General features: G+C 39.4%; 1 protein-coding gene across 2 annotated transcripts in view; it reads right to left on the reverse strand.

The window, feature by feature from the left end:
- CFAP54 (cilia and flagella associated protein 54) overlaps positions 1 to 26,121 on the reverse strand; it is a 538,848-nt gene that overhangs the window by 79,763 nt on the left and 432,964 nt on the right. For both annotated transcript variants that reach the window (XM_077472059.1, XM_077472058.1), the window contains exons 56-60: positions 20,592 to 20,765; positions 18,882 to 18,996; positions 9,394 to 9,552; positions 6,861 to 6,969; positions 6,391 to 6,517 (exon numbers count right to left, since the gene is read on the reverse strand). In XM_077472059.1, coding sequence (XP_077328185.1) covers positions 6,391 to 6,517; positions 6,861 to 6,969; positions 9,394 to 9,552; positions 18,882 to 18,996; positions 20,592 to 20,765 — 684 coding nt within the window. The remainder of the gene's footprint in view (positions 1 to 6,390; positions 6,518 to 6,860; positions 6,970 to 9,393; positions 9,553 to 18,881; positions 18,997 to 20,591; positions 20,766 to 26,121) is intronic.

The raw sequence follows: 26,121 nt of genomic DNA on the forward strand, positions 1-26,121 counted from the left end.
GATAGCCCCATTGTATGAGAATGAAGTTTCAAAGTTTTCGAGTTCCTCTTGAGAAAGTGTTGATTCTATGGGCCATTAGTGATTAAATGGGGTAGTTTGAATAGCGGGAGGATTTTAATATCCAATCTAGCCTTATCCGAAGAAGACATGCTAAGTTGTATGTTCAGACGTCATGAAGAATAATACCCCCTTCGTTCCTGGAAAGATATCACTTTGCAAAAGCAATGCATGGTCGTTTGTTTTGCCAGAGGAATTTAGAGCTTTAAGATTTAACATTTTAATATCCTTATGTTTCAGGAGCAATGGGATCATTTGTAGTGGGTACAACAGGCGTGCAAAACTGACCATTTTCACTAGATGGGATCTTCTCAGGAGTGAGAGGCAGATCCATCAGTTATCCAACTCTTGGGATATCTTTGTGACCAGAGGGGGGTGATTGAGGTGATATATAGAAGATGGTAGCTTCCCTATTTTGATGCCTAGGTAGGTTATGTGTGATTTGGCTACTGTGAAAGGCAAATGTGAGGCCCAGGGGGTTTAAGAGGGTGCCTATGGGGAAGATTTCACTTTTATTATAGTTAATGCAGAGACCCGAGCAAAGTTTAAATTGATCAAATATTGTTTTAATAGTGGACATATCAGAGGAGGGGTTCGCTGAGAAGATGAGAACATCATGGGTAAAGAGGGAGGTGCGTATTTCATATTTGCCAATGTTGATCCCATGTAGTGGGGCCTTTTAGGTTAGGTATCTAGAAAAGGGTTCTAATGCTAGGTTGAATAGCAGTGGGGAGAGGGGGCAGCCTTGTCTCGTGCCCTTGTAGAGGCAGAATTTGTCAGAATTCCAGAGAGAGAGTAGGCCGGCCACCACAAGTCTGACTGCGGGAGAAGTGTACATAGCCCGGTTAAAGGGGGTCTTTTCCTTTCCTCAAAAGTAATTTGATGATGGCCTGGTTCACCATACAGCTGCATGACCATATGTCTCTGTAGACACTGAGGAGGATGGGTTTTATAGAATTTCCCTGTAAACCCTTCAGGGCCCACTGCTTTAGAGGGCGCTAGATTTTGAATGGTTGTAGATATTTCGGATAAGAAAATGGGTGCATTTAAGGCTTCAAGTTTGGAAGGAGTGACCGCTGGTAAAGATATTTTATCGAGAAAAGATTGTGGGACTTTTTTGTCTATTGGGTCAGTAGCATACAGTGACAAGTAATATTGTAGCATGACTTTATTGATCTCCTGTTGCAAGGTTTTAATGATGCCTGGAGGCGTCTTGCAAGGAGGTGATATGGGTAGAGTGGAAGGGGCCTTTGCATAGCCTTGCCAGCAATTTACCTGCTTGTTGCCAAATCTGTGGAGAGTAGCGTCTAAATGGGCCCTTTTTGTCAGTTCTAGCGTGTCTGCCCAGCTGTCAAAAGCTCTTTTTGCTGCTTGCCATTTAGCTCTGTTTTCGGGGGAGTCTAGGGTATATAGAGATCGTTGTGCCAGTCGGAGTCTGGAGCTAGCCATCTTGTAATTTGCTAGAATGTGTTTTTTGTAAGAAGTGACTCTAAGGAAGGCCTTGCCATCTTCCCAAAAAAGGTTTGGGTTGTCAGCGTATGGTGAGTTAGCTGTAGAAAAATCTTTCCACGCTTCCTCCATGTATGATTGGAAATCAGAGTTGTTGTGAAGATAGGATGGGAAGCGCCATATTCTGGGGTTAGGATGTAGGTTCAGGGTTGTCAAGAGTTGCTGATATAGGGGCATGATCTGATATGGCTATGTCATGGATGTCTGCTCCAAAGATCATTGGGACAAGACTGTCAGTGCAGAAGAGGTAATCGATTCCGGTGAAGACGTTATGTGGGTTAGAGTAGAAAGTGAATTCCCTGTCTGCTGGGTGTAAGAGTCGCTAGATATCGTGGAAATGGAGAGAATCCTTTGTGGATGTGAACTGCACTAAGTCATAGGTTTTGGGGAGTTTGCGGAGGCATTTGGGTGTAGATCTGTCATCCGTCGGGTGTAGTGTGGTGTTGAAGTCACCTCCAACTATATGTGGGACATGCGGGGTGTTTATTAATCTAGTTGTGATCTCGCTAAAGAACTGTTTGCCAGGGCTATTAGGGGCGTAGATATTGGATATCACAAGGTCTTTGTTTCCTACGCGTCAGGGGTTACAGACATGACTTCACAGGGGAGGTTTGTGTGTATCAAGATGAGAACCCCTGCTTTGCGTCCAGCTGCGTTGGAACCCAGGACAGTATGTACCCAGAGGTAGGGCAATGTCAGTTTTAAGTCTCTTAAGATGGCAAATGATTTTAAGACTCTTGTTGGGGGACCTAAGCCCTTTTACATCCCAAGAGGTGATTTTCATGGAGGGGAGAATTTTTGGGGGGATTTGGACTGGTGTTAAGTTTGTATCGGGTTCTGACCTGGAGGGAGGAACTGTTATATTAATGTAGAATGATGCAATTCTCAAAAGAGAGTTTACTGGTGCTTGAGTGTCTGCTGTGTGACGGGTAGTGTAGGATAGAAGTGAGAGAAATGGGAGAGGGTTTATAGGGGAAAAAGCATGAAATATACATGTTAAAAAACAATGAATGGACTTTGCTTTTTTCCGCATGGGTTCACTGTATAGGCCAGCTCCCAGTACTGACCCGAATGATGCAGAAAAAAAAAGTAAATGGTATCTTTTGCAGCAATCTCGGGTTGTGTATGAGGGAGAGAGGTAGCTGTATGCAGTAAGGCCATAGGGGTCATTTCATGCAGTGGAAACATAGTATTATTATTATTATTATTATTCAGGATTTATATAGCGCCAACAGTTTGCGCAGCGCTTTACAATATGAGGGCAGACAGTACACTTACAATACGAATCGATACAGGAGGGATCAGAGGGCCCTGCTCGTTAGAGCTTACAATCTAGAAGGGAGGGTCAAGTTGAAACAAAAGGTTTTAACTGTGGGGGGATGAGCTGATGGAGAAAATGAAAATACAGTTAGGTGGGGGTAGGGTAGGCTTCTCTGAAGAGAAGTGTTTTCAGGGATCGTCTAAAAGCTAATAAAGTAGGAGATAAGCGGACAGATTGGGGTAGGGCATTCCATAGGATTGGGGAGGCTTTGGAAAAGTCCTGGAGGCGAGTATGGGAGGAGGTGATGAGGGAGCTAGAGAGCAGGAGGTCTTGAGAGGAACGAAGAGGACGAGTAGGTTGGTATTTAGAGACTAAGCCAGTGATGTAGCTGGGGGCAGAGTTGTGGATGGCTTTGTATGTAATTGTTAGTATTTTGAATTTAATTCTTTGGCTGAGCGGGAGCCAGTGGAGGGATTGACAGAGAGGGGTAGCAGACACCGAGCGATTGGTAAGGTGGATGAGTCTGGCAGCGGCATTCATAATGGATTGAAGAGGTGCTAGACTATGTAGAGGTAAGCCAGTGAGGAGGGAGTTGCAGTAGTCAAGGCGAGAGATGACCAGCGAGTGAATTAAGAGCTTTGTTGTCTCATTGGTTAGAAAGGGGCGTATTTTGGAGATGTTGCGGAGGTTGAGGCGGCAAGATTTGGACAGTGATAGGATGTGTTGCTTGAAGGAGAGTTCAGAGTCCAAGACTACACCTAGAATCTTGGCATGAGGGGATGGGCTTATGGTTGTGCCATCAATTTTGACAGTGAGATCAGGGGAAGGGGCATATGGGGGAGGAAAAATTATAAGTTCGGTTTTGGATAGATTGATTTTGAGGAAGTGGTGTGACATCCAGACTGATATTTCTGATAGTAAATTAGTGATACGTGAGGAGACAGAGGGAGTGAGCTGAGGGGTAGAGAGATAGATTTGGGTGTCGTCAGCATAGAGGTGGTATTGGAAGCCATGGGAGGCTATCAGTTGACCCAGAGAGGAGGTATAGATTGAAAATAGGAGTGGTCCAAGGACAGAACCTTGTGGGACCCCAACAGAGAAAGGAAGAGGAGAGGAGGAAGTAGAGTTGTAAGAAACGCTAAAGGTGCGGTTGGATAAGTAGGAAGAGAACCATTGTAGAGTACGGTCACAGAGACCAAAGGTGTGGAGTTTTTTGAGAAGGAGGGGGTGGTCAACTGTATCAAAGGCAGCAGAGAGGTCCAGGAGGAGGAGTACAGAATAATGTCGATTGGTTTTGGCCGTTAGTAGATCGTTTGTTAGTATGGTTAAAGATAACAATAATAAACATAGTATTAAGGCCTGTCAGTTTGTTGACGGCTATATCAGAGGAGAACGTTAATTGAGGTGAAGACCAACCTGGGAAAACCTACAATAGAGCATGCAAGCACCAATTATTGGACGGAGTGGGTTTTTGCGGTTACCGGATCAACGAGGAGTTGATCGATGGTCAGGTCCAGAATATCTGAGTCATTTTGGAGAAACCTTCTGTGGGCTCCTTTGGACCAGAGTGTGATTATTTGGGACAGCCCTGGATGAGGAGTTTGAGTGTGATTCTGTATGAAGTGTATGCAGGAAGACCTCCGCTTCAGAAGGATCTTGGAAGGAGAGCTGGCCTCGAGAGGGAGAGTTGCAGGGAAAGCCAAAGTGAATTTCACTTGTCGCTGGTAGAGTTCCATGCAGATGTATTGCAAAGCTTTCCTTTTTTTGGAGACTTTGATGGAGTAGTCCACAAAAATCAGGACCTGTATTCCATCTATTTGAAGGGATCTAGACTGCCTGAATTTTTGCAAGATGGAGGCTTTGTTCCAGTTAGGTATTTAGCGATTATTGGGAAAGGAGTCTTGCATTCGGATAAGAAAGCTCCCATGTGGTGGGCCAGTTCTACTGTGCAGGGACCAGGAAGGCCTAAAGATTCGTCTGTTGCAAAATTCAGTGAGGGCTGATGCTTGGAGGAATTCTGGGATGCCTACAAAGCGTAGATTGCTCCTTCTGGATCTATTTTCCAAATTGTACAGTTTTTGAAGTATATATGGGTTTGTTTTGTTCTGTGCCTGCTTGTGCTTGATATAAATCTTTTTCCACATTGGAGAGGCAATGTTCAGCCTCATTCAGCCTGGCTGTGTGTTCCCCCAGTTGTTTTTTGATTTGCTTCATCCCTGCATTCACTGCCTTCTCTCCTAAGGCAGCTATCACGGGGGGTCAATAGTGCTGCCACTGCCTGAGCTATGCGCTCTGTATTGTTGTCTCCTTGGTGCAAGGAGGGGGAGGCATGTGGTGAGAAGGGAGAAGCTGAGCAGCTGCTGACATCCATGTCTGGCGTGTCTGCCTCGTGGTCGACAAGGCTGAGACCGGGGCCTTGATTTGCAGCTGGGCTGTCAGGGCCGTCTGCGATCATGGGCCCGGTTTTCTCCACAAAATGATCCATGGGCAATCCGAGATTCACCCGGGGGGCTGCGAGCAGCAGTGGGGGGTCAGGCAGGTTTTTCAGGGTGATTTGAGGGTCATGCTATGGGAGCTAATGTGAGATACAGCTACTTCATGCGGCATCAGTATATGGGAAGATGCTAGAGTACACTGCTCTAAGAGGTGAACACTTCATGTTGCTTCTCTGGACAGAAGTGATGAAAAAGTCTCCCCAGTGGAACTTAGACAGTAAAAAAAAAAAAAATGATGGGGAGTGTTAACCCTTTAATGCTCTATCCCAATCTTAGAAAAAAAGGTTTGGCTTTAATATAGTACAGATCAGGTGTGCTGCATTCAAATATAGTGAAATGAAACACACTGACAGGAGGAGAAAGAGGACCTCAATCTGCTGCATCTGCTGTTCAGTCAGGTAGGTAAGCTATCAGTATTACTAACTTTAGCAGAAAAAAAGTCAGGTCAACAGCCTTGTTGTGCTACTGGAAAGCTGGAAAGACTGTAAATCTCAGCACTGGATCAACAGAAATACATATATTGTAGCTGGCAAAAAAAAAAGATTTAACATACATACAATATGTACTGTGTATTTCAACCATGTATTTAGCACAGTGCTTCTCAACTCCAATCCTCAAGATGCCCCAACAGGTCATGTTTTCAGGCTACCTATTATTTTGCTGATGATCTGATCAGTTTCACTGCCTTAGTAATTACCACAGCGGTTTCACCTGAGGGAAATCCTGAAAACCTCACCCGTTGGGGCGACTTGAGGACTGGAATTAAGAAACACTGATTTAGCGGTTTGCAAGGAATTCAGTTTTAAGGGTTTTGAAAAACCATTTTGATAGCTAGTAGAATCAGTAATCATAAAGAATCCATCCAACATTTTACTGATTAAACCCATAACAGAGTATTATTTTATCTCTATATATCAGCATTATTTAACGATAGCGTATATCCTGCCAGTAAAGAACATTCCTAACTCTAAGTTTATTCTAGCCAAATAATTCACAGCAGAGATCTTAAAGTAAAATACTATAACCACAACTAATAATGATAACATATATATTATATACAAGAATTACCTTTCCTTTTGATGTTGGAGTTTCTGGTGCTTTTGTGGTTCGAAGAGTTATAGTATTTTTGTTTGTATCCAGATTGGACATGTGAATATATATTAGAGCTATTTCCAAATAAGCTTTTCTTATTAGGCTGTGAGAGATATAAATAAAAAGCATTAAAGTTTGTATACAAAGTTGTAACTAAAAATGACTAGAAAATAAGTTATGCTATTCATATTGTTATAAGTAGTTGTAAATATTGCAATATAGGATTGCAAGTATCTGCAGTTAACAATTCACTGAAGATGAACAATTTCCTAATAGCTTAGTAGTGATTATATATTTCATAAAATTCACTGAAAACTGTTATCAAAAATAATTTCAGACCTGATAATTCTGAGAAAATAATTTCTGGCTACACAACGAAAGCATATACTTATCAGCATAGCCCAAAACGTGTCATTCAACCTAACAAAAACCTGTATTTTTCTTACCTAAAGTTATGATCATAATTACTGCTCACATTTATAGCCTCAGAAAAGGATTTGATGGCTCTGGATTTTTCATGGTCTCCAAGGAGAAACATCAGGTGCTCGGTCTTACCTAAAATTAAGTTAAGTCAAAAAGACTGTATTCCAACAACATTAAAAGTAATACAAACATAGTGAATGGAAAAGGAAAGAAATTTTTTAAATAAATTTGATTAAAGAAGTTTCAGTTAGTTTAGCTTTAGAAAAGGCACATATTAGTATGCTATCAAAACAATAAAAGGTGCCATCTTGAAAGTGATTTGCGCAGATTTAATTCATAGGGGTTTAAAATGCAAACGAATGTAGCAGGGATATAATTGTGTATCAATGCAATTAATGTGAAGTACAATGTAAACCTATGGACAATGTTATTCGCTACTATTGGATGCCATTTAGTGACCAAAACTGGAAATGGACTTTAGCTATTTTCCTTTTTCATGGTGTTGGAAAGATAACAGGAAGTGACTGTGTTTACTTTGGTCATTTGACCTCATCTATCTAGGAGTCTGTGTGACCTACCCATGAACACTTTGATATGCAGTGCATGCTGGGTAGGGTATAAAAGGGACTGCAGCGGCCATATTTGGTCTCTTGGATCCACGTTGCCTGCCTGTGCGGAACTGTGTGTAAGGTTCACAGACGCATCGGTAGATAGTCACAGCGGAGTGCAAACTGGACTGTTTGCTGGGTGACTTGATGGAGCCAAGAGCTGGTGATCAGATCGACGGGGATCGGAAACGCTTGTTAGAGCAGCGGAGAGAGGGATCCAGTCGGTGGAGTGACACAAAGCATCTGGCCTAGTCAGCGGAAGCAAGCTGCAGTTGTAGGACTCAAGCAATCACTCAGAACTCTGATCCAATTGGTGAGCGGGTTGCGGCCCACTGTTTAATCTATTACAAGTACTTAGACTTACTAATAGGCCTCACTGGAACCTGTTGTTCCACCGAAGCGTAATTGAGCAAATGACACTTAGTTTCTGGAGTTATACCTGGAGTGTTCTAAGTTAACTTTCTCTACTTACCCCTTTGTATTACAATTATCTGAGGAACTATTTAATCTAGCGAAGAAAGAAGATAAAGGAGGAAATACATTAAGTGAGGCCTCATGTAGACTTTAAATAAGGGGAGCTCCCAGGTTTATATAGTAACATACTTGCATGTTGTTTATTGTATTCGCCTGTTGACTTACGTTGTGCTGACGTTCTACGTTGGAATGACAGTGCAAACCCTGTAACCACCCATTTGCTATATTTTCAGTAAAAGCATTCCTGTTTAAGAGTACAAGTGTGTGGTTTACTGTCTTTCCCCACCAGGTAGTGCCAGAGGATCCTGAGGGATAGACACAGGTACATTATATTGTTTACACTGTACTGTATTATTATTGCACCACAGCTGTGCCAAGGGGACAGAGTCATTCAGAAGGGGGGTTTCTCAGTAGAGTGCAGGCCCAATTCAAATCAGCAGCTCTTTCGGGGGTCAGTGCTACACTAACAACTGGCTGATGTTGGCAAAACCTTCTTACCTTTCTTCCATTTTAATAAAGTAGTGTTTACCCCTTAATCTGACTATTGCTAGGAAATAGGTGACAGTGCTGCTTAAACATGAGCTCCAGTCTGTAAAAAAAAAAAAAAAAGGCAGAAGCTACAAATACTGTAGCTGCTGACTTTTAATATAAGAACACTTAGCTGTCCAGGGAGTCCGCCATGTCAGCACCTGAGCCAATTCATCAATCGGCTCGGGTGCATGCACCGGCATTGTAAGTAGGGGAAACTGGTAGTGAAGCCTTCAGGCCTCACGGCCAATGTACTACTGCTGCACTTTCTGAATGGTTCCACCGTCTTCTGGGACCTTTGCGTTTCCCAGAAGGCAGCAGGGGGAAGAAGGAGGGGCCGGAAATGTTGTAGATCTCCAATGGCGATCTTACTCTAAAGTGGGAGTGGGTACCTGACAAAACCAGATGGTGAAAAGAAATATGACAGGGGTTATAACCCTCACTTGCTTTATCCACAATGAAAAATAAGTTTTGCCTACTTTAAGCCACTTTGATATAGAATATGACCTACCATCATAAGGAAATAATGCTATATAGGTGGAACACATTTAACATAATAAACATGGTAAAGAGTATTAGAATTAGAATATGGCACAATGATTCTCAAAGATCATATACACAGTTGTCAGACTCAGAAGTGTGCCAAGTACACTATGCTTTTGGTTGCTTTGACTTGTTTTCAGTTGGTCAAGATATTGCTTTTAACTGCCTCTGAGTTGCACTGAGATTCTTCTGATGAGTTTTTGAATTCACGTTGAGGAAGAAAACAAATGAGAAGCAAAAAAACGTATACATGAGGCCTTACTTATCCCTAACACAATTTAATGAAAAAGTTAGTAACAACATTTATATTATTCTGTCGGCTTGTTCTAAAGTGAATGATAAATACAAGTTAGGTGTTGCAGTATTTAGTTTGTATTCCCACTTAAAATGCCAAGATGTATACCTTTTAGGAAAAGCAATTCTGCTTCCAAGTCATATTCTCGAAATGATGCCCCTCTACACGCTTGTAAAGCTGTTTTGTATAGATTCAAACATGGCAACAACTCAGACAGGTTAATAGATGATTCAGATGGAGAACTCGCTTGGAGAGTCAACACTCGTCCTGAAGAAAACATGAATCAGTGCCATTAATAGACAGCTTTAGGATGTCATACCACAAAACACATGCCAGTTAAAAGTGTGACCTTTGTATCATAGAGACGTGCATGTTGTTGCATATCTTTCATTCTCACAGTTCTCTCTCAGTTCACACAGTAAATGCTGTTGGGGAACTCTGCTCCAGGATAACAATGAGGAGCTAACACTGTTATTTTGGCTGGCACTAGGAATATGTTCATTGTTTAGTAATCAGGGATAAATCCCAGAGAACATAGTTCCACTGGATTTAGGCTGGATTCACACCTATGCATTTTTAGTGCTTTTTGCATTTTGCAGATTTGCACTACAGAACGTTTTCCATTGGAAACTAAGGTAAATGGACTGTAGTGCAAATCAGCAAAATGCAAAAAGCACTAAAAATGCATAGGTGTGAATCAAGCCTTAGGAAGGAAAGTTACACTGTATGTGTTGCCAAATTTTTTATGCATATACATAAAGGAATGGAAAACAACTCACATTTTAGAATAGTTACCAGAACAATAAATGAGGGGAAATATCCCAATGGAGACATTTGTTCTGTTGACTGCAAGCTGGGTTTGTGCGGGCATAGCTGTTCATTTGAATGGGCAGATGTGCCTGCGTTTCATGCAGGAGAAAGGTTCCTGCACCTTTCTTAAAATGCAGCAGCAGGGAAATCTCATTGGTGCTTTTAATCCATGGGATTTCCTAGCAGTGCCTACACCCCCAAACGTGCTGTGTTTTTAGATGCACGAGGATGCCATTTAGAATGAATGACAGCCCTGTGAGTTTTTATGAGCAGCATGTTTTGGCTGCGGGTGGTTGCGGGTGTGGGAACAGGTGTTATTCCCATTCCCGCAGCCACCTGAAAAAGTGTGAACCTAGCCTTATGCCGCGTACACACGACTGGACTTTCCGGCAGACTAGGTCCGAAGGCATAGTTTTCGGCATAGTTCTGATGGACTTTCGGAATGAACGGAATTGGCCACAAACACTCACACCAAAGTCCGACGGATTCTAACTTGATGACGTATGACCGGACTAGAATAAGGAAATTCATAGCCAATAGCCAATAGCTGACCTAGCGTTGGTTTTCATCCGTCGTACTAGCATACAGACGAGCGGATCTCTCCATAGGAACTGGATCCGGCGGAGAAATTTGAAACATGTTCTATTTCTAAAGTCTGTCAGATTTTTGGACAGCAAAGGTCCAATGGAGCCCACACACGATCAAATTGTCCGACGGATTCGTTCCGTTGGACCTTTGCTGTTGAAAAGTCCGGTCGTGTGTACGCGGCATTAGAGTGAAATTATCTCTTTGAAGAAATTTCCTCTCATTTCCTGCTGCTATCTGCAGGACAGGAGGTAAAGGGAAATCTCCCTAAAGGGACAGGAGAGGAAAATACAACATTGCATGAAGTTATTTTTGTTGTGATACACTAGGAAGCAAAGGTAACATTTTCCTGAATGCTAGTGAGTAGTGAGCCATTGACAATGTACATCATGGGTGTTAAAAAACAGAAATCCCATTTTAGATATTTGTTAGCTGAAATAGTGTTTCATTAGAAGAGTTACTTTCACCTCCTGGTCAAGTGACAACACCAACATTTTCAATTTTCCATCACTTTCTATCCTGATGACAATAAACACCAATAAACTTGACCTTTCCTCACTCCATCCAAAACTAGAAAAACTGTTTCACCTTTACATACTCTTTATGTGAATATTATGCATCTTGTATTGCAGCAAGTTTTAAAGGGTTTCTGTTACAAGATAAAACTATTCTGTATCCAAGCTTTCACTGAAGGAGCCATTCTATGATTCATTTGTAGAACACACGTTACAGCATTAAAGCCTAGTGACACAAGTGAATTGTTTCATGACAGTGACCCTTTAAGATTAAAGAGATTTAGCACAAGACGCGCTTTCTGTGTCCTCCCCTACCATTGACATGCCAAGAAAGAGTGTTTTTTTTCTAAATGCGTATGACTGTTACAGCCAGGAAAATATCATAAATGGCAGGTGTTTTTTTTTTTTTTTTTAATGCAACGGGTTGTTTATCTGAAATTGCACATTACATGGCCTGTTTAGATTGCTCAGGGGTCTTCTTTAAATGTAGAAATTGTAAGAAAACAGATTAAACAAGCAGCCATAAAGATTATTTATAGGTTCAGCCTAGTCTGGCCTTCTCTGCAATAAACTTAACTGAAAAGAAGCTCATAAGACATTGATAAAAGGAAACTCAGACCAGTGAATAGCACACGGCTGTCTAGCACAAAACAAAAGCTGCTACTGGATGTCTGCCCAGATGACATATATTTTATATTACTGATGTAAAAACAAACCACTGGTAATTAAATAGCAACCATTTTTAATTACTGCTGCTGGGTAATTCCTTTGTCCAAACTAAAGGTTGTATATTATGTTGATAACCGTTGAAAGCTTAGGTAATATCAGTGAAGGAAGCAAAAAGTCTAACTTTCTACTCATCACAAAATGAAGATCCAGCGATGTCTCTGGAACTGAGAAAATTTTAGGTCATAAGGTCGAAGCTATATTAATATTTTCTATCCTACTTTTATAGTGTTGGCATGTAATCCCTGGAGGGTACGCAAATCTGACCAGGATGGCCATATATAACATTTGTTGAATGTAGCCTGAAGTTCACTGTATATCATCTATACCATAAACCATGATATGTAAGGATAGGAGGCTTGGGTGCAGGGTACACACTTTAACTATGCCAGAGGCTGTAAACATTGCCTGGCCATGGGCAAGACAGTTAGTGAGTTTTCTCAGCTAGGTTTAATGACCTGCTATGTTGAAGAGGTCATGGTGATGGAGGGTTGGGGCTGCAGAGGTTTTCAAAACTACATTAACATTTTAAATGTCATATACACGGTCTCTCTCTCTCTGTATATACATATATATACAGTATATACTTACTGGACACTTTATTAGGTACACTTTGCTAGTGCCAGGTTTGCCTTCCGAACTCCCTTAATGTGGCATAGACTCAACAAGGTGTTGGAAAACATTCCTCAAACATTTTGGTCCATATTAACATGATAGAATCACGCAGTTGCTGCAGATTTTCTGGTTGAACATCCATGATGTGAATCTCCCGTTCTACCACATCTCAAAGGTGCTCTATTGGATTGAGATATGGTGAATGTGGAGACCATTGGAGTACATGTTCAAGAAACCAGTGGTGAGATGATTTGAGCTTTGTGACATGGTGCATTATTCTGCTGGAAGTAGCCATCAGAAGATGGGTACACTGTAGTAATAAAGGGATTGACTTGGTTAACAACAATACTCAGGTAGGTCGTGGCATTTAAACAATGCTCACTTTGTTACTAAGGGGCCCAAAGTGTGCCAAGAAAAAAAATCCCTACACCTTTGCACCACCACCACCAGCCTGAACCATTGATACAAGACAGAATGGATCCATGATTTCATGTTTACACCAAATTCTGACCCTACCATCTGAATGTTGCCGCTGAAATCGAGACTTAATAGACCAGGCAACGTTTTTCCAATCTTCTATTGTTCACTTTTGTTGAGCCTGTGCAAATCGTAGCCTCAGTTTTCTGTTCTTAGTGGCACCTGGTGTAGCCCATCCGCTTCAAGGTTCAATGTGTTGTGCATTCAGAGATGGTATTCTGCATACCTTGGTTGTAACAAGTGGTTATTTGAGTCACTGTTGCCTTTCTATTATCTCAAACCAGTCTGTTCATTCTCCTATGACCTCTGACATCAACAACGCACTTTCATCCACACAACTGCCGCTCACTGGATAGTTTCTCTTTTTCGGACCATTCTCTGTAAACTCTAATGATGGCTATGTGTTAAAATCCCAGGATATCAGCAGTTTTTGAAATACTCAAACCAGCCCGTCCAGCACCAACAACCATGCCACCTTCAATGTCATTTAAATCTCCTCTCTTTCCCATTCTGATGCTCGGTTTGAACTTCAGCAAGTTGTCTTCACCACGTCTAGATGCCTAAATGCATTGAGTTGCTGCCATGTGATTGGCTGATTAGCAATTTATGTGTTACCAATCAATTGAACAGGTGTACCTAAAAAAGTGGCTGAGGAGTGTAAATATACACTGTATTTTTTTGAGATATTTGATGAGATTTATTTTCTTGTATATACCGGTATTTTAATGGTAAATATGTATGTAGATAAAAGATGTTTTTTTTTCTTCTTTGACAAACAGGTTACCTGCCGACAGTATCATTCTGTGGGGAGTCTGATACACCTGTTGGTTCTTTCGTTTCAATATTATGTTATATGTTAGGAATTTCTTGTGCAATTAGCTATTTAATTACCAATTGTTTCTAGATTGCCTAAGATACACTATATTACCAAAAGTATTGGGACGCTTGCCTTTGCACGCACATGAACTGGTGCAACTTGTGAACTGGTGTGCAGTCATGTTGGAAAAGGAAGGGACCATCTCCAAACTGTTTCCACAAAGTTGGGAGCATGAAATTGCCCAAAATGTCTTGGTATGTTGACGCCTTAAGAGTTCCCTTCACTGGAACTAAGAGGCCAAGCCCAACCCCTGAAAAACAACCCCATACTATAATTCCCTTCCACCAAATGATTTGGACCAGTGCACAAAGCAAAGTCCATAAAGACATGGATGAGCAAGTTTGGGGTGGAGGAACTTGACTGGTCTGCACAGAGTCCTGACCTCAACTTTTGGGATGAATTTGAGCAGAGACTGTGAGCCAGGCCTTCTCATTCACATACGTGCCTGACCTCACAAATGTGCCTCGGAAGAATAGTCAAACGTTCCTATAGACACTCTCTTAAACCTTGTGGACAGCCTTCCCAGAAGAGTTGAAGCTGTTACAGCTTCCAAAGGTGGGCCAACTCAATATTGAACCCTACGGACTAAGAATGGGATGCCATTAAAGTTCATGTGCATGTAAAGGCAGGTGTCCCAATACTTTTGGTAATATAATATAATAATATACTCTCATAACTGTAGAACTGGTAATTTAGTACACCTAGTCTTTTGATTTCACACATCTTTTTCATCGAGTCAGGCAGGCAACACATTTATCATTATTATCAATTCTGTCCAATTAGCAAGCAAGTTATCCAGCAATCAGTAAAGTTGAACCAAGTAATCAGAAATCACTTAATCTCTCATCCCAAACTTAACCGCTTCCCGACCGCATCGCTTCCCGACAAGCATCTCCCTGTTCTGCCTAGTGACACTGTCACTGATCAGCACTCACTGTAATCGGGAGCTCTGATCAGTGATGTGTCACACAAAGCCCCTCCCCCCACAGTTAGAATCACACCCTAGGACACACTTAATTCCTACAGCGCCACCTAGTGGTTCACCCCTTCACTGCCAGTGCCATTTTTATAGTAATCAATGCAATTTTTTTTAGCATTAATCGCTGTATTAATGCCAATGGCCCCAAAAATGTGTCAAAATTGGCCGATGTGTTGCAGTCCCGATAAAAATCACTGATCGCCGCCATTACTAGTAAAAAAAAAAATCTATAAAAATGCCATAAAACTATCCCCTATTTTGTAGACGCTATAACTTTTGCACGACCAATCAATAAATGCTAATTGCGATTTTTTTTACCAAAAATATGTAGAACAATATGTATAAACTGAGGGAAAAAATTTTTTTTTACATTTTTTGGGGATATTTACTATAGCAAAGAGTAAAAAATAATGCATTTTTTTCAAAATTGACACTATTTTTTTGTTTATAGCGCAAAAAATAAAAACCGCAGAGGTGATCAAATACTACCAAAAGAAAGCTCTATTTGTGGGGAAAAAAGGACATCAAATTTGTTTGGGAGCCACGTCACCCGACCACGCAATTGTCAGTTAAATCGACGGAGTGCCGAATCGCAAAAAGTGGTCTGGTCAGGAAGGGAGTAAATTCTTCTGTGGCTGAAGTGGTTAAGCCCTGTATACACGGACCAAATGTCAGGAGAGACTGGCCAGTTCAAAATAAAACATATTTTTTTTTTTTAAATCATCATAAAGTAAGGCCAGCTTAACACATTGGAATAAAATATATTTTTTTATGTATGCAGCTGTCCTATTTGAGGCATGAAGGATTAACACTGTAGTCACTTTGTATACAAGTAAGATACTTCCCATACAAGTAAGGTGATCAATTTCTACAAAAAAAATATTTTACATGACTATATACCAGGGATATGCAATTAGCGGACCTCCAGCTGTTGCTAAACTACAAGTCCCATCATGCCTCTGCCTCTGGATGTCATGCTTGTGGCTCTAAGAGTCTTGCTATGCCTCATGGGAATTGTAGTTGTAGTAGGAGGTCCGCTAATTGCATATCCCTGCTATATACTATATGATCAATCCAAAACATCGCACGAAAAGAGAAAATCATAAACGTACCAATGTATTCAAAGATATACAGTATATACTGTACATGTACTGTATAATACCTTCCAATTAGATAGAACATGGGAAGGAAAATCAAAACCTACCCCCATTGACATCGTTGATATGGTTCTAAAAAATAAATAAAAAGGAACCCATTACATAAAGGTGTAGTAGTCTGTAGTCTGAAGGAGTATTACTGGCATGTAGGCAATAATGGGGCTATGCTTTGATTATTATATTACACCAGTTGATTGTATTGGATCCTGAGGAAGTGAGTTAATTGCGACATTTGTCGATCCTTCATGTGGGACAGTTGCATACATGAAAGTCTATTGTACTCCAGTGTTTAATGATGGTCATATTTTATGATGATTTTAAGTAAATGAATCCTATGCTTTTATCTGTTGTATTTGTTTGCAATAAAGATATTCTTTTTGTAAAATATATGCATTGAATTTTCTCTGGAAGGTACACTGAACGTCCCATATATATATCTCTCTCTCGCCTGACTAAGGTTGGGATAAGAGATTAAGTGGTTTCTAGTATCAAAAGGGATGGTCCTGACAGAGGGATATGAGTGATGAGACGAGCCCACCTCCATTAATATTTGAACCAAGAAATCACTGAAAATGAAGATTGATCTTCCTTGATGTACAGTGTGGAAGAGGTGAATAAATCACAAGACTGGCTAGACAAAATCACAAATCTTTTGAAAGTCTGTATTTAGGTTTTTGCTGGAAATTCTAAATTCAAAATGTTGTACTTTTGTAATCATCTCATGGTGAACACTTTGCAGTAATTGTGATGTGACTGTAACCATCATATGTTACAAAATCTTTCCATTCCTGAGGGGCACATACATTCTAAACTAAAAACAGGGGACCTGAGATGTAGTAGAGGAAGGTAAGTGAACATGTAAACCATACAAATCTTAGGGGAATACTGGATACCATAGCAAACGGTTTGGGTGCTGCATTGGGGACACGTATGTGACCGTGTTTAGAGTGGATGTTCAAGCTCTAATTTATCCCGGTCATAGTATAGTTATAAGTAGTCACATTCAACTTCACTTTTTGAAGACATTTTGCAACTCATCCAAGCAGCTTCTTCACTGCTAAGAAACCAACAAAGAACCAAGAAAGCTCCTTGGATAAGTGGAGAAACATCTTCAGCATTACAAAACAAGTTCAGTTGAAATGGACTAACTACTATAAGCTAAGTTTGGGGACATTACACCTTTACTAAGCATGACCAGGACAGTGATTCAACATACCAATTAAATCGATTGTAAAGGCAGAAGTTTTTTTTATCTTAATGCATTATATGCTTCTGTGTGCAGCAGCCCCTCTAAAACTTACCTGAGCCCCATTTAGATCCAGCGATGTTGTAGGTTTGTTTTGGCTGCCGGGACTCCGCTCCTCGTTGGCTAACACAGCAGAGCAGTGCCATTGGCTCCCGCTGATGTCAATCAAAGTCAGTCAGGCAATGAGGAGAGAAGGGGGGGGGGCAGGCCATGGCTCTGTCTCTAAATGGACACAGGGAGCTGTGGCTGGGCTTGGGTGCCCCATAGAAAGCTGCTTGCTGTGAGGGCAGTCAACAGGAGGGAGAGGCCAGAGCATGGAAGAGGGACCCGAGAAGAGGAGGATCTGGACTAATTCACTGCAACAGAGCAGTATAACATGTTTGTTATTTTTAACTAAAAAGAAACAAGACTTTACAATCACTTTAACCAACTAAAGATATTCCTTATTAAAAAAAAACAAAAAAACTGTATTTTGACATGGTGACAGTAAAGAAAAGGATTTAAGGTAAACCTAACCTAGTTTTGGATAGAATGGTGAGGATTTAGAACATATAACGTACTGTATGCCAGTTTTTTTGGCCGTTTGTTTCACCAATAAGGGGATTCACCTTCTCTATTTGTCCTGGTGACCACTGTCACTGAAAGTGACGGAAAATCCAAATTTCTAAGTTGCCACCAGAACAGCAATGGATGAGTTCTGGTGATAATTGTCTAAAGCCCCATACACACTATCAGTTTTTCTGCTGAGTTTTTCCTTCAGGTTTACCAAAACCATATAATATGAGGTCAAACCTTAGGAGTTTCAATTTGTATACAATCAGGCAGGCCCTTGTAGGACATGGTTTTGGTAAATCTGAAGGAAAAATTCAGCAGAAAATCTGATAGTGTGTATGGGGCATAAGAAGGAATTTTAGTCTACATTTGGAAATATTTGCTCTCAATTCCTGTCTACAGGACAGGAAATGAACTGTTTTTCAATCTCCAATGAGACACAAATGGCAAATAAAGCCTGACAGGTGTTTAATCGTTCCCTACACTAGGAAAAAAAAAGATTTGCTTTTAAATACTTTTAACTAAAACAATCCATATCTCCTGCTGCAATTCTACATGCTCAGAATTTTTAAGATAAATGATTTTCAATCCTACAGCCTAGGGTTAGGAAAAAAGACATAAAGAATAAAGTTTGCAAATTTTGTAGAATGGAATCATACCGAATTCCTAACTTCACATTACAGTAAAATGAATGATAACAAACATTCAGCACAAAATACTTTTCAGAAATGCAAAAAGAGAGAAATAGCCAAAAAAAAAAAAAAAAATGGACACACTAGACAGATAATTGGTCACGTGTTTCTTTCTTTGCTCTTTCTACTGCCCCGCACAATTACTATACAGATTTTACTGACAATGTCTGAATAAATTCAGCACATTGATCTACAAGAGTACAGAGAAGCCCATCTCATAATCAATATGATGCCTAGACAATTATATCTATTTTATATGAAGTCAACAATGCGCTTTGTAAATGATATAAAAAACTTAATAAAAGAACAATGAAGGCAAAGCACAGATTCAGCGGATGCAAGCTAGCTGCTCTGCTTATACTTACCAATCCTCATTTTGGTTTTAGCCAGTAGAGACATGTGTGGTAAGTAGATATTCTTGCAAGGAGGTAGGGATGGATTTGTTATATCATGCTCTGTGGTTTCTCCAAGACAAGAAAGCTGCACATATAATATATTTTACAAGTTAAATAATATACTTAATAAGAAAAGCCCACTGATACTAATCAGGCATCTCAAAAATGTCCATACCCCCAGCACGTTCTGTATCTTCTCCCTCACCTTACACAATGTAACTCTCTGCTGATAGAGGTCTGGAAATCCTTAAATTATCTGTAAACATCATTTGAATATGTTCTATACTCTTTTCTTACATTTCACTGACCCTTTGCTGAAGCAGGTTGCTGTGCCCTTAACCTGGCAATATCACTAAATCCAATTTAAGAACAGCTACATTTAAAGCTGAACTCCAGGCAGATATATTAGACATGTTAATTCATTTATGTATTTATTAGTAAATAATTAAATGCATTTTACATGCAACTAGTTTAAAGTGTTACTAAAACCACAACAGCAAAATCAATCTGTATAAGCAGTAAAGCATGCTTGTTATACTCATTGTGAAACCAAAGGGGTTAATCCTCTGCTTTGTGTAAAAAGGTTTGATACTGTCTTCTCTGATCTTCCCCTTCTTCCACAGTCCCCAATGCATCAGCTAAAGGTACAGGACCTTGGGGGCACTCTGCACATGCTCAGTTTGGTGTGTTTTTTTTTCCTGGGAGGGTGCATGTGTTCAACACAGGGCCAATCAGCACTGTCCAAACAGAGGGTCAGGGGTCCTGCAGTCTCATAGGACAGTCAGAGTAGAATGAAAACTCCTCCTACAAGTCTTAACCAGACACTGACAGAAGTCATAAGACTGCTATATACTGTCGATGAGAAAAGGTATTTAGCAGTTTATATTGACTAAAATACTTGCATTTCCATGTTCTGTGTACTGTGAGAGACCAGATATAGTGAATGCAGGGTCCTGGGTTTAGTAACACTTTAACAACAGAAGGTTATGGGATTACTGACCAGCAACACTTCTTCTATATTAGTCATGTCCAGATGCCAGGAGGGCACTTTTAAAAATAAGTGCATTACTTTTAACATATTTGAGTCTTTTAATCAATAAAAAATGGTGGGATTACCAAGGGCTCACTGGTTAATTGAGAGCTATCATTTCAGCAGAAGGTTTTTTTCATATCCGATCCTCTCCCCCGGCATGGCCAGACTGCTGTGCAATAGTTTCATGATGTATACAACCATGTACTTCTTTCCAATGCATTATGGATAATTAACTCAGACATTTTAATTGGATAAGAAAAGGCACACCAAGGTGTGTTTTTTGACAAACAAAATGTTACATGTTTACATTGTATTCAATATAGGTATGGAGTAACTGATGATTTAGCCTGATGATTAAGGTACAGTACATTTAAAAACAAATATTTCTAGATTCGATCATTTACGTAAACACAAGTTAGCAAGCCAAATGAAAGCCTTCCAACCTTTAGTAGTTGTACAAATAGCAAAAAAGTTTTATTTGTTGCATTTATTTCTATATAAATTGATGTGAATAAAATGCTCATGTCTTCCTTCCAAATTTTCATTTGATACTGTATTAAGGCACATTCAGAAACTAGTTTTTTGTTTTTTTTCAGAGAGTCTGTTGAACATTTATAATATAAGGAGCATCACACTAATACACTTACTTGTTTGTTGATGAGTTTGTGGACTGAAGTGAAAATGTTTAACTGCTTTGACCAAACCAATTGCTGATCCTCATTATTTTCTATTAAATCAGCTGAAAGAATCAAACTCTGAGCAAGGGTTATCTGTGCCATGGGAGAAATGAACGGCTTTTCTTGCAGCAAGTGAATTATACTCTGTTCAAATAGATAAACAGGTTTTATGTTTAGGACATCCATATAATGAACTTGTGCTATTTATAGGGTATATGATGATAAACCTATGAGCATTCATACACAGAATAACAATAAGCAAATTTCCTTCTAGTATAGTCCAGTGTTATAAGTATTAACCTACTGCCACTTAACCAGTGTTGGTGGGGCAGACCCATTTGTCCAAACAAAAAATTGTAAAAATAAAATAAAAAATTGCAAGATGAATATGGTTTACCAAAATATGGAACTATTTAAACAATATTGTTAAATGCAATGGAAATGACTGAAATATTGCTCAGATACCACATCAAAAAAGTTCAAGGCACATATTGTAGGTAAAATAAAAAATGCCAATTATATGCCAATTTAATTAGTTATTAATACATTTTATGATTTAACTGGGCAGACAGTGAATACACACATTTGTTCACCTTTTTTTTTTACTAAGTTCAAGCTCCCCTATGTATCAATATAGCATTAATATACTTATTTTGCAAAAATAAGACAGCTTTCCATTTATTCTACACATGCTTACCTCACTCACTTCATGAATGTTTAAAAACCCTGCTCCATAATTTCTGCCTTACTTCCTGAACGGACTTTAGGTCATGACACAGGAAGTTGACCACCTGAGCTTGTCAACTCCTTCCTGTGTCATGACCTATAGTCTGTTCAGGAAGTAAGGCAGAAATAATGGAGCAGGGTTTTTAAACATCCATGAAGAGAGTGAATTAAGCCTGTGTAGAATGAATAGAAAGCTGTCTTATTTTGCAAAAGAAGTAAGTGAGTGAGGTAAGCACGGGTAGAATAAATTGAAAGCTGTTTTGTTTTTGCAAAAACAGGTACAATAATGCTATATTGGTATATAGGAAGCTGGAATTTAGCAAAAAAAAAAAGTGAACTTTTTAACATTTGGATTCATAAAAATAGTTAATAAACATCTGCCTAGCATTAGTAAGAGAACAGGATTATCTATTAATCATGAGATATAATACACAGCATAAACAAAGACTGCGTAGTTCTCTTTTCTTTAGTGTGAAAATAAGATACTTATATCAAAGTCAATGCTAATGAAGTTTGCCATGTATAAAACTTTTTTCAAGGATTACTGTATCTCTCTTTTTAGTTGTGGGTTTTGGTGTTTCATTGTTTGAGAAAACTGGGACACTGTGTTTCTTTTTTTAACTTAGCATATCTGTGGTGATGTGTGAATGCAAAATTAAAAATGTTCCCACATTCAAACAGGCCTGCAACAACATAAGATTACAGGTATTTTGATGTTACTGCATTGAAGTTACAATTGTAAAATATTCTGAAACATTATAAAAGTGATGCAGACAAAGATTACGATTTACACTGTTTTCTTTGTCCATTTGCCCAACCTCTGTTAACACTATTTCATAATATATGAAGCAAAAGGGAGACATAGACTGATGTTCTTGTTGAAATGTAGATTCACCCAGTGTATTGAAAGGTATAAATGCTGCAGGTGCAGAGTATTGTGCCAAATCATATAGGGAATCCTATCTGGGATCTTTGCAACTACCAAACTCCAAAGCCTCTGTTTAATATATAACCTATCATGAAAAATGTCAGATTCTTATGACTAGGCCTAGTGAATGCATTTGCTACCTTTAAACTCTACAGAACGCCCCAAATACACATAAAGCCTGTCTCACTGGTGCTCTATAACATATGTGAAAGCTTTTATTAACCACTTAAGGGCTGCCCTACAGCAGATACAGGGGGCCCCCTACTTACAAACATCTGCCTTACAAACGACTCCTACTTACAAACAGAGGGAGATAACAGGAAGTAAGAGGAATTCTACCCCTAGGAAGGGAAATTCTCCCTTGTAAGAGTTAATATGGGAAAAGGGTGTCTCCACTTGCTTTATCACCAATCCTTGTTTCCCTAACTGCCCAAAATTTTCAAAATCCAATTATCATTGGGACAGAAAGTGAGGTGAAATCTTCTGTACAGGGGCACAGACAGCAAAGCAAATGTTACAGGGGTGATAACCCTTCCCTATGTTATCCAAAAAGCTTAAAAATAGATTTTTTGGCTGGAGCTACACTTAAAAATTTTACCTGTTCCGACATACAAACAGATTCAACTTAAGAACAAACCTACAGTCCCTATCTTGTTTGTAACCCAGGGACCCCCTGTATACTGCAGTTGTATACTGCAGTTGTTCTGTGCAGATTAATGTATATAAACCTGCTTTTCTGCCTAGGGGTGGGCGTGCACACGCGTTGCTTCTGCTGTGACTACTTAGAGGCCGATCTGAGGGTGCCGGGCAATAGATGTCTGCTAGCACCCACAAATCTTCAGGGCAGAGGCATACTATTTACACAAAAACACTGGCTAGGCACACAGTTAACCCTTTGATCACCCTAGATGTGTAATCCCTTCCCAATCAGTGTCAGTACAGTGACATTGCATATTTTTAGCAATGATCACTATATTAGTGTCACTGGTTCCCACAAACCATCAATAGTGTCAGTTAGTATCCAACAGTCCACTGAAATATCGCAGCCACACTATGACTCTAAGTCACTGATCGCTACCATTACTAGTAAAAGAAAGTGTAGCAGATCACATACTGGCCAGAATTTATGAAGAATTTGGATTTTTAAAACATTTTTATTGGATATGTTTTATAGCAGAAAGTAAAAAATATATATATATTTTTTCCCAAAATTGTCAGTGTTTAGAACGCAAAGAACAAAAAACGCAGTGGTGATCAAACAAAAGAGAGCCATTTGTGGGTAAAAAAAGGGCACACATGTAACTTGGGTACAGCATTGCATGTCCGCGCAATTGTCAGTTAAAGTAACGCAGTGCCGTATCACAGAAAATGGTCATGAAGGGGGTAAATCTTCTGGAGGTCAAATAATTTGCCTGCAATATAATCAACATCAGTGTTTCAATATTTGGACTACAATATTCAGAATACTGTGTCTTACTTAAACTCATAAGTAGACCTGAGTAGATGGTTAAGTATGCATTATATAAACTGTATATATATTGCAGATGCAGATGTATGGAGCATATGCTGGATAACAATATGGGTAGCTGCTCTTTTTGATGGTACAGGGCAATGCACAGCTACTCCGAGTTTGCAGAGGGCAGTAACATTTTCATTAATCTTCATTATCACCCTTCAAAATGTCATCTGCAGATTCAGTATTTACTGTATTTCAAACATTTGCAGGGTGGTAAAGTAGCACATATACACAAAAATATATAACAATCTATTTCTATTTTAATGAATCCTATTCCAGCTAAACTTGTATTACTGACAGGATAAAGTCACAGTGATTTTCAAAATATAAATGATGTGTTGTTACCATTGCTCATCTATGGTCTGATCTGTATGCCATGAGCCTGAATACAACAGCTAAAACTAAAGATTTATGACAGATGTGAAACCTTAATGCTTATAGAAAATGTTACTTTTAGGAAACAAGCTACATTGTGATGTGAACAAAAACAGCAAGAGAGCAAATATTATATGAAGATATTATTGTATTTTTGCAATATATATTTTTTATGTGTTGTAAACCTAAGCCATAAACTGTTTCATAAAGAACACTTAAAAACAATTAAGGATTAATAGAGGATTTGGTTTTTTAAAACTCAAGAGACATTATCCTAAACACAGAACAGGCCCAAAAAAGCTAAGATAACTGCTGCTCTGATTGGTCTGAAACTAGCACACAGGGAAAGGTGCACTTGAGCAGGGCAATACACAAAACAGTACAAAAGGGATCACTAGCATACTTTTTTAAGCTCGTCAGCAAAAAATAAAACTAACCAATATATATAATACATAACAAGTTAGCTCATGGGACTTTAAATGAGTTGGGCATAGAGGTCATAACAAAAGAGTATAGTAAATTGATAAGGATGTATTAGGGTTCCAAGGACATAATCATAAATGAGCATAAAACATCATGAAGCGTAGCTTGACCATTGACATGTTTGTTACAGTATTGAAAATACATAGTATACATATACAACTTTTATACTTAGCGTATTTCACAAGCTCTGCACGCTTTCTCAGGAGTTGATGTATATGCAGGATATCTAAAAAATAAGTATTGGTAAGATATAACATTCAATGATGATTGTGGTTAGAAGAGAAGTACGTTGCCTCTAAGAGGCACCCCATACTCACATTATGGTCAATTGGTGTATAGGACTGATCTCCAAGGGTAACAGCGGAAAGTGTTTTTTCCGCTGTTACCCTTGGAGATCAGTCCTATAGATCAACTGACCATAATGTGAGTATGGGGTGCCTCTTAGGCTGGATTCACACCTATGCAGTTTTAGTGCTTTTTGCATTTTGCATATTTGCACTACAGGCTATTTAACATGGTTTCCTATGGAACACGTTCTGTTTTGCAAATCTGTAAAATGCAAAAAGCACTAAAAATGCATAGGTGTGAATCCACCCTTAGAGGCCACGTACTTCTCTTCTAACCACAATCATCATTGTATTTTATATCTTACCAATACTTACTATTTTTTAGATATCCTGCATATACTACAACTCCTGAGGTAGCGAGCAGAGCTTGCGAAACACGTCGAGTATAAAAGTTGTATATGTGTCCTATGTATTTTCAGTACTGTAACAAATATGTTCAAGCTATGGTTCATAATGTTTTTATGCTCATTTATGATTATGTCCTTGGAACCCTAATAAATCCTTATCAATTTACTACACTCTTTTGTTATGACCTCTATGACCAACTCATTTAAAGTCCCATGGGCTAATTTGTTTTGTATTATATGTATTACAGGGATGGAGTTGTGCCATATTAAAAGGAAGTACCCAGGCGGCTCTCTTTTTTTTTCTTTTTTTTTTTAAACTAACCAATATATTCCATCTATTCTGGTTAAAAACAGAGGTTTTAGTTTCATAACTCTGAATTTGAATGGAAGTTATTAAGGCACTTAAATGTGTTCCCTAACACTAAACTGAGTTTTCCAACTATAGGAACATAGTTGGTACCATAGCTGGCCCATATTTGGAACCTTGAGGCAGCCCTTTCCTCCTTAAAGATAGGAATCCTAGCCATCAAGTTTACAAGGCAGCTGAAGGCCTCTAGTGTGTGTGTCAGCACCATAAACCAAAAAAGCAAAGATGGCAGCCACTTGGATGTATCTGAAAATAGTAAACAGGGAAAGGTGCAGAATTTTGCAAATGTATGAACCTGACCTGAGAAGTTTTAGAATTGTTATAGGGTTTTTTTTTGCTGGCTAGCTTGAGGATGTGCGGAAGTCCCCTTTGCAAAGTTCAGGCTCAGACATGTGATTTTGCAACTCTGAA

Source organism: Lithobates pipiens, unplaced genomic scaffold (genome assembly GCF_037356315.1).
Source record: "Lithobates pipiens isolate NorthernLeopardFrog02 unplaced genomic scaffold, aLitPip1_a1.2 Scaffold_8, whole genome shotgun sequence".
Classification (NCBI taxonomy): Eukaryota; Metazoa; Chordata; class Amphibia; order Anura; family Ranidae; genus Lithobates; species Lithobates pipiens.